We start from the raw sequence: 10,266 nt of genomic DNA, 5'->3' as shown, positions 1-10,266 counted from the left end.
AATTGCTCATAGCCATAAATAATATTTCTCTCACTTTTACAATATACTTAATTATTTTGAAAATAATAAATACTATAAAATGAAAAAATATATTTGCACTTAATACTGTATTATATAATATTTATGGTTAAATGATCTTAATTAATTAATTAACGCAATCTCACAAACTAAATAAAGCGGAAGGAATCCACAATACACAAATTAAAATAGCAATTTAGAATCATAGGTAGGAAAGCATGAAATAATTAATGACAATGATATATACTATATATAGAGAGGGTGTGATGAAGAAACCTTCCAGTTTTGCAGCATGAAATAATAATGTTAATGAATGGTGAAAGCAGCAATAAGTGACGAAAAAGATATTATTCATCATAATGCTGCTGTTGAGTCAATGAATCTGTGTTTGACTTTGTTACGAGAAACATGCATGCATCAATTTCTGGCTTTCTGTTCATCACGTCTCTCTCTCGCACCGCTTCCTACTGCCCTCTCACCGTCTTTAACACAAACCCACAACAGAAGAAACAAAATTAAAAATAAAAATCTCAAGTCACCATTATCAACATGTTAACTCAAATCAACCGTATACCAAGTGTATATTAAATTAATTATCAAAATCACCTAATAATATAAAATATATATTAAAAATAGATTAAATAATATATATTTATATATAAATATATAATAATTAATGTTAATAACTAATTTTAATGTATTTATAATATTTTTATCATTTAATTATTATTAGCAGTGCTCTCATATAATAATAATAATAATAATAATACATCATATTAAATCCTCCCAATATTTTCCTCAGATCTAATTGAACCAAATGCATAACTAAAATGTAACTAATAAACATATATACATGGTGCGATTTCAATGAAAACATTAGAATTATGGAAAACAACTAGACCACCCTGATTAACAATTAATTAATAATGTTAAGAAATCATTCATAAAGATTTACAACTTTACTCATATTTTATTGTGAAGAATTAAAAGTACTTAACCATTGAAATGTATTTGGCTTCCCAAATCTTGGAATTATTAAATAGATAAAAGAGTTTATTATCACATTTTATTAATAAATAATATTTGCAGAATACTTTTTAACTCATTTCTAATAATAATGGGTGGAAACTCAGGTGAAGTCGACTTCATGTGAAATTGATACCTGAGAATCGTTAGATAATTTGACTGATTTGACTAAATTTTTATCCAACAACTCTCATGTATCAACTTCACGTGAAGTCGACTTCAACTGAGTTTTCACTTAATAATGTATAGATTTTTAGTATTCTTCTGCTATTCTGATTTCAGAACGATACAGGAGCAAAGAAAAGGTTGTTATTATCCGAATTAAAGACAATTAAAAAAAAAGTTCCATCTGAAAAGAAATTAAAGCTTTAAACAAACACTATGTATGGCAAACATTTAATTTAGTTACGTCAATGGATTATCTTCTTGGGCAAAAGTGGCCGGCACTGAACAATTTTTGGGAGTTACACAACCATATAAAAATATATGTGCTTGTAATTGTACGGGGGACTACATGATTTTCTGGATTTCTTAATATTATTATATATTTTAAGGAGTTTGGTGAACAAATATCTTAAAAATATTGTTAAAAAACACAAAATAAAAGAAATTAAGATTATATATATATATATTAGTAATACGTTAGTAAAGTTTTTGTATGACAATAATATAACTAGTATCATCGTAACATCGAGATTTATATAATTAAATCGTTTTAATAAGTAAGAATTTTTCATGAACCTTTCATTTTAATCTAAAAATTTATTTGTTAAATTAATCATTAAGCTTTTTGAAATACTGTTTATCACATATAGATTTTCAAATATAAGCATAAAACACCTATGAATTGAAAGTTTAAAAGATAACGCATATATAGTGATGATGAGAAGAAGAAAACGATATAACTAATAAGTTATGTATATTTTGGTCCCTTAGAAGAAAAACTTAACTTTAATGCTAAGGATGAAGAATTAAATATGAGAATAAAGCAAGGTTTAATTAAGATTTTATTCAAGAATAACATGATGACAATTCTTTAGAACGTGACTCAAAAAGCAAAAAGAAATGCGAGAATATATACGAGCACCTACAAAAATTAATTTGAAATGAAAGGTGACCAATGCGGCCATGAAGTCATGTTCCTACAAACTAGCTAAGAGAAGAACAACAGTAAGAGTTCATTGTGGTAGGACATTCATTCCAAGGTTCAAGTCACTATCACAACCCATATACATATAGAGAGAGAGAGAAAGAGAGAATGTATGTGTCCTCGTTCTATCTAATTGATGAATTCTCATCAATAATCATCATGTTTATATTATCATATATACATTTATAAGCTTTAGATCAGATGTAACATGTTATAAACTTAAAAGTTATAACTAAATCTAACAATCATTTAAGCTTGGATGGCGCCATCGTACAAATTATAGAAATAATATTTGTGCATATAATTTATTATATTTTTTATATGAAATAAAAGATGATTTTTTTCTCGTTTTTCATTATATCACTTTTAATATTAAAATTAAAAAATATTAAAAAGTGTAAAAAATAGTACATATATATAATCTTTCTTATTTTTTTATTGATTTATTATCGGTTATTTTTGTAGTCTTTTAATAACACTTAAATTTAATGATGAAAAATAAATTAGATTAAAATTTTTTTATTTTACATATAGGGAGAAAATCTAAGGCTAGTAACTTTTATATTTTGTAGTCAGCACTTAACTATAAAAAAAAAATAAATGATTTTTTACTATTAAATTTAATTTCACACCATCAAAAATACTATTAATGACCAATTAATAATTACAAATCACAAAAATTACTGTCGATACTCTTCATATAAAAGTTATAGTTACTTAAATATTTTCTTTATCAGATTAAGCTTTTGTAATTAATGCTTTCATGACACACTATTTTCACGGAAAAAAAAACGGAAAATTAATTTATTTACTAGAGGTTTGATATAGTCTGAACCTAATTTAATAAATATCCCAGGAATAAAAGAGCAAAAGAATACTATATCCAAAAATATCCCTTACCTTCGTTGGTGGTAAGAAATTGATGAGTGATCAAAGCAACGGTGGCAATGGGCTACAGTATCTGCCTACCACATGCCACTCTCCCTTTTCAACCTCTATTAATACTATTTAAAGATTCTGATCTCTCTCTACTCTACTGTCTACTCTACTCTATACTTCTAATTATTATTGCTCTGCTCCACTCCTTCATCTATATCCTTTGCATCTCAGTTCCCTTTAATTGGCTCTACCTTGCGACACAGTTTCCTTCGGTGATAAAGTATAAACAAGTGTACCCAATAGTCTTTCTCACAATTACACCTAGCTTAGCTACCTACTTTATATATACCAAATTAAATTAAAATAATTCTTACCATTTGCAGATCAATGTTGGAGTCCTTCTCAAGTTATTACTTATTATTATTTACACGCAGTTATGTGCCCTCCATTATAATTAAAAATAAAAATAATAATTAATGGAACCTAAACTTTTGTTACTCTACTTATTTTACATAATGAACCATTTCTGGGGACAGATGACAACAGCATACCAAAATATTGACACGTAACCATTCCCCATTTGGTTGTTCCACGTTGACGTGGCACACCCATGGGGTCCACCCTCCTCACCTCCTCCATAAATACCCCCTTCTTCTTCCGTCTTCCTTCTTCCACTCACTAATTCATTCACTATCAACTAACAACACTTGTTTCTTTTTAGTTTCCATCTCTCCCTCAAAAACATACAATAACAATGTCTACGACAACACAAAGGGAAGCGTTTGGTGGCGTAGAAACTCCAAATGGAGACTCACCCAAACAACCCCCTCGAGAATCCCGTGACATCCCTCCTTTCATGTCCCCTTCTTACCCAATCACTCTCAAGGTATTATTATTACTAATACTAATTAATCACAATGTTTATTCATTTAATTAATTAACCACTAACAAGTCATAACTAGTCATAACATCGTTGACCCTATACTATTATGCTTTAACTATGTGTTCATGCAAATAATTAACGCAGTTCATGGACGTGGGATACCGGATAAAGATAGAGAACAAGCAAGCTAAAGGAAGGTGCATTAAGAAACTTTTCGCAACTGATCGCGAGTCACCAACACCGTCCGATCAGACAAGATCAGCGGTGATGCAAGAAAGAACAATTCTAAACGGAGTAACAGGGATAGCGTACCCGGGAGAGATCCTAGCCATCCTTGGTCCATCAGGAAGCGGCAAATCAACGCTCCTAAACGCGCTTGCAGGGAGACTCCATGGTCACGGCCTCACCGGAACAATTCTCGCAAACTCATCCAAGCTCACCAAACCGATTCTCCGCCGAACCGGATTCGTTACTCAGGACGACGTGCTTTACCCGCACCTCACCGTCCGCGAAACCCTAGTCTTCTGCTCCATGCTCCGCCTTCCTCGTTCGCTGCCGCGTGAGGCGAAGATTGCGGCGGCGGAGTCGGCGATTGCGGAGCTTGGACTAGGCAAGTGCGAGGACACCATAATCGGGAACAGCTTCATCCGCGGTGTCTCCGGCGGGGAGAGGAAGCGCGTGAGCATTGCGCATGAGATGCTTGTGGATCCGAGCCTGCTGTAGCGAAGAAGGGGAAGACGGTGGTTACGTCGGTGCACCAACCGTCGAGCCGCGTTTTCCAGATGTTCGATAAGGTTCTCGTGCTCTCCGAAGGGAATTGCCTCTACTTCGGTAAAGGATGCGACGCCATGCGGTACTTTGAGTCCGTTGGTTTTGTGCCATCTTTTCCGATGAACCCCGCCGATTTCCTTCTCGATCTCGCTAACGGTACGTCAACTTTCTCTTTGTTTATTTCTATTTTTATTTTTTTCATTTTCTGTTATCACAACGGTAACCCAGCTTGATGTTATTCTGTTGTAACAAACTTTTGGTGGCAGTTAAGACTTAATTTCTATAATATTTATGATAAGTCATTTTTATCTTTTATAAATTCATTCTTAAAGTCTCCAAAAAAAAAAAAAATCATTCTTAAAATAACTAAGGTGAAATTGAGAAAGTAATATTATATTCTTTTTGTCTACAAATGATGGTAGTTTGGACACAATGGAGGAAAAGAGTATGACAAGGATACAGTGATTACAAACTTTTTTGGCAGTTAAAGTAAAGTTGGCACGGTCAAAATTGCTATTTGTTGGTGATAAGTTGGTTAATTATTGATGTTAATTAAGTAAGATTAATTAGGTTAGCAAGGGAATATTTGACCAAATGGACTTAGTGTTTAGTTATCAAGAATTTTTATTGTAGATGGGGGGTAATGAAAAGAATGTGGATTTACCGAATTATTAGTGTTATGGTGTGTGGTAGATGTGACATTTTGATTGTGATTTTGTTGGGGGAATAGTATCTAAGAATATATATATATATATAAGCATGGTGGATTGGTGGGTGAGTTTTTGGTTCAATGAATTAATAATGGGACGTCATTAATAAGGAGCATCAAGTTTAGGCAACATGCTGTGACAAACATCATGCTACTATTTTGTTGATACACTTTGCTGGCTACGAATTCAGCATCCCATATGATGAAACTAGGTTATTGTACTATTACTACTACACCCTTTGTCTGTTTAATTTAACTGTAGTTCATGAAGTCCTTCAGGGGCAATGGGGTTGCCCTCACCTATATTGCCATAGTGGTGTGATGATGATTATTGTTGTGTGTAAAGAATTTTATTTATTTAGATACTTTATAAATATATGTAGCGTTTGAGTGAGAAGAGAGAAAGATAAAGGAAGCGTCTCAGCTTTGAGTGGAACAAATCGATTAGATACGTAATGGGTTTTGATTTTCTGTTGGGAATGCTTTAATTAATTTTATTTAAACAAATCCCTTGATGCTTACCACGTGTCCTCCTTTTTCGGAAGTGTTTAATTTGTTATTGCCTCTATCATTTCCTTCTTTTCCTTGCTTCTTATATATCCAGTTGGTTTTTCTTTTTGTGGGGCCAACCACTGATGTGACTCTGACTCCTTATACTCCTTGATTTTCCCCTTTCCCTTATTTTGTTTCTTCACATTTCACACTGTTTCATCTTGGCCAAACCCAAAGCATAGAGCCACTGCCTCCTCAACCGAGGCATGTGTTTTTTCCCCTCTAATTCAAGCCCACAATTACCAAATAAATATTTGGACTTAAGCTGGATTCTGTTTGTGATTAAAATAGTTGATTGTACTAGAGCATTATTTAATATTTATACATGTGTATAGTATTGGGAGTTGATTTTAATTTTCATTCTAAGCTTGTTATTTATAAGACTATTTTTTGGGAGACACATACAGGGATTTTTCCGATCCCTGTCAGGTGAGGTTAGGGGCCAATTTCATATATATGTGGGGTCCGGAAATATTCCTAAAACTAGAAGGTAAATAATAGAGAAGGAGGAGTTATTATATATAGAGACATGGACCCTTATATTAAAGAGCTATCAACCATATCCTTTTCAACAGGAATTGAACAACTTAATCTACTATCTTTTATTTTGCAAAGGATAACATAATAACATCAGAATCAATTACGCTTTTGTTGTGGTGTCTAAAATTGGCATTTCAATTAACTTGCTTTTGTAGTAGGATAAGTAATGACTTGTCTTTCGAGCTTATACCAACCGAGAAAACACTTTAAAGTAACCTTTTGATGCTGATATTGGCATGTAACCTTTGTGACGTGTATATATATAAACCACTCTCTGTTTATTCTAACATATGGTATTATACTTATTTTATTACGAATATTCAGTTACTATGTATTTCTCCCACTTTTTAATTTAGTGTCAAATGTGTTTTAGATTTTACATTCTCTTCAAAAATAAAAAAGAAGTGGTGTTACATAGCAGAGTATGCTAGTTGTTATTACACTGAAAAGGATGCAAGAGTTTTAACAGAAACACACTATGAACAATTTACAACCTGATGTAATCAGATTAGAGTAATTATAATTGCAAATGTCCTCCATGTGGACCAAGGTTATTTATGGTCAAAAGAGAAGAACGTGACATATTTCATAAAGTTGGAAATGCTTAAGTAGTGGGCTGAGACTTAAGTTGTAGATAAGTGGTCTTTCTATTTAAGTTAGTGTTGGACCAATAGTGTTGCTTCTTTTAGACTAGACTGGTGGCTGATGTCACCGAGCATAGTCTAGAATTAATTTAATCCGTGAAATAACTGCTAAGGTAAGTAGTGCTCTTTGACTAGGTATTTTAATCTTATATATAGGTGGCACTAGACGATTATGAAGGATATATGTGCCTCTCTAAACCTTTTTTCATTGATCCTTGGGGCCATGATTATAATGTGGATATTGAGGTGGAGGAGGTGATGACGACACTCATAGCGTGAGAAACCATCAATCTTGTAAAAGAGAGGAAGAAGGGGAAAAAAAGAATTAGCAAAGAGGACACCCAGGGAAAAATAAAGTGGCACACTGAATCACTGTCTGCCCTTAAATTAAATGGTGATAAAATCATATATCATATCGTTTATACCTAATTTTAGTTAGCTGTATAAAAGAGTTTATAGTAATGATGGGGTTGAGTTATAATCAACATATCTTATCCTTTCTAATGTTTGGTTTATGCTAATAGAATTACAATAATATTAAATATATATCTCTTTCCTTACAGAGTCATATCGCTTACTAATAGAATATACATGTTATTATTCTGCTAAAAAACAATAATTATTTGGGTTTGTGGCACTGCATCTAAAGCCGTTTTCCTAGAAAAATAGTGTTTTTTATCAATACAAGCTAGAACATGGTCTTGGGGGTGTTCTTTATTCATCATTACACATATGGGAAAAAGCTTGACCTTCACTTCTTTGACAACGATCTGGCCAATCGTGCATATGGTTCCCCTTTTCAGTTTTCTTATCATTTTGTTTTCTTAATTTCTCTCCTTTTCCTCTCTACCTTTTTCAAGTATCTCTCTATTCTTAGGATCTGTTAAAGAGCTACACGTGTTGGGTCTGATTTACAAGATTAAAAACATTTTGTCCCACAAAAGTGAACTTTGATGGCTGAAAGGTTGAATAAAAATAAAATTGAATAGATTTATGTTGATCAAACATATGAAAGTGGGAGCTGGTGGCCCTATCAACAGTGCCAGCACCAATATTAGTGGAGACTCACCATAACACTAGCATATAAGTCAGCTTTTACAAGTTCCACTATCCTACTTAACCATGTTTATGCCTCTTAATCTGACTCCTTTAGATTAATCAATTGCGTGTTTAATTAATTTAATTAAGCACATACTTTGATTTACTTTATCATCCTCTTTATCTTGTCCTATACTTTCTTCTGCTTCAGTATCTTTTAAGTAAATAGATTTGATCATTTTTAAATGCTAGATTTTATAATACACGGTTCCATATGGCCATTCCCATGGCGAATGGCCATGATGCTACAGCCATAGTTTCCTATAGTTTATTCCAGAGTATATTATTGGTTTTCAGATAAGGTCTCTCATAGAAAATAAGTTTTTATCTGATCTCTCTTGTATATGGTTGATCTGGTATGCTTTCTCTTTCTGTTGTGGTCCCTTATTCTTTTATCCAAAGATGAAATCTAAATTGGCTATACTTGCCAACTGAAAGCGAAATAAAGCATAAACAAGAATTATGAAGCCCTCTTGCTTTTTAGATATTATTATGGGATCTTTTGCAACACCTAGAAATTGTTGGATTACCAAGTTTATTTAGATATTAAATACAAGCATAATAACAAATTAATAATAACAATAAGAGGATGCACCTTTTATTAATCAAACTTGCTTTGAATTCTGCAGGTGTTAGCCATGTTGATGGTGTAAGTGAAAGAGATAAGCCAAACATAAGGCAGAACCTAATTCATTCATACAACACAACACTAGCTCCAAAGGTAAAAGCTTTATGCATGGACACTCCCAACATTGTTAATCCTACAAAGAACACACACCCTATGGGAAGAAGCAGATATAGTGATAGGGTTAGCTTCTTAGATTGGTTCAACCAATTCAGCACACTCTTCCAAAGAAGCCTCAAAGAGAGAAAGCATGAATCATTCAACACTCTGAGAGTGTTCCAAGTCATTGCAGCTGCACTATTAGCAGGACTAATGTGGTGGCACTCTGACTACAGAAATGTTCAGGACAGGCTTGGGCTACTCTTCTTCATTTCAATCTTCTGGGGTGTATTCCCATCCTTCAACTCTGTTTTCGCCTTCCCCCAAGAGCGCGCCATCTTCATGAAAGAAAGGGCCTCTGGAATGTACACATTGTCATCCTACTTCATGTCTCGGATCGTGGGCGATCTTCCAATGGAGCTTATCCTGCCCACAATTTTCCTCATTGTGACATATTGGATGGGAGGCCTAAAGCCTGATCTGGTGGCATTTCTGTTGACATGGTTGGTCATCCTTGGATATGTCCTTGTGTCGCAGGGTCTTGGACTCGCCTTAGGCGCCGCGATAATGGATGCCAAACAAGCTTCAACTGTTGCAGCAGTGACAATGCTAGCATTTGTGCTAACAGGTGGATACTATGTCCATAAGGTTCCAGCATGCATGGCTTGGATCAAATACATATCCACAACTTTTTACTGTTATAGGCTTCTGACTAGGATTCAGTATGGTGATGGAAGGAAAATCTCATACATATTGGGTTGCAATCATGGTGGTGGAGACAGGGCTAATTGCAAGTTTCTTGAAGAGGATGTGATGGGCCAAATTGGCACTGTGGGAAGCATTGGTGTCTTGTTTCTCATGTTTGTAGGGTACAGATTATTGGCCTACCTTGCACTGAGGCGCATCAAGATTTAGGAAGAAGAATCTACAATTATTGAAATCCTCTCATGAAGAATTGCATAGTGTTTTTCTCTCTTCCTTTTTTTTTTCCTAAAGAAAATTAAACTAAAACCCTTTTAATTAATTAATTAATTAATTAATTAAAAGTTACAAAGATGGTCATGTTTTGAAGAGAAAAGGATGGATCAATTGGTTGGCTAGTAGTGCAATGCAACAGCCACAAAATTTACATTAGGCTAGCTATTCACTAACTAGTTGATTCGAACAAGTGTAATTGAATTGATGAAAATGACGACATAATCTAAGCTGTAAAGTTAGAGAAATTAGCAAATCGAATTATTGATTGAGGGAAAGAAACAAGAGTCATTTGTA

At 33.6% G+C, this 10,266-nt stretch overlaps 1 protein-coding gene across 1 annotated transcript; it reads left to right on the top strand.

Annotated features, from left to right (window-relative positions):
• The first annotated feature begins 3,757 nt into the window (after positions 1-3,757).
• LOC107467862 (ABC transporter G family member 25) lies at positions 3,758-9,949 on the top strand. Its single transcript, XM_016087078.3, is given in 4 exon segments — positions 3,758-3,959; positions 4,101-4,674; positions 4,677-4,883; positions 8,900-9,949. Coding segments are annotated over 4 exon segments (1,923 nt in total). The 5' UTR covers positions 3,758-3,827; the 3' UTR covers positions 9,910-9,949.
• The last annotated feature ends 317 nt before the right edge of the window (positions 9,950-10,266 follow it).

Source organism: Arachis duranensis, chromosome 9 (genome assembly GCF_000817695.3).
Source record: "Arachis duranensis cultivar V14167 chromosome 9, aradu.V14167.gnm2.J7QH, whole genome shotgun sequence".
In the NCBI taxonomy this organism is placed as follows: Eukaryota; Viridiplantae; Streptophyta; class Magnoliopsida; order Fabales; family Fabaceae; genus Arachis; species Arachis duranensis.
This window is presented reverse-complemented; position numbering and strand designations above follow the sequence as displayed.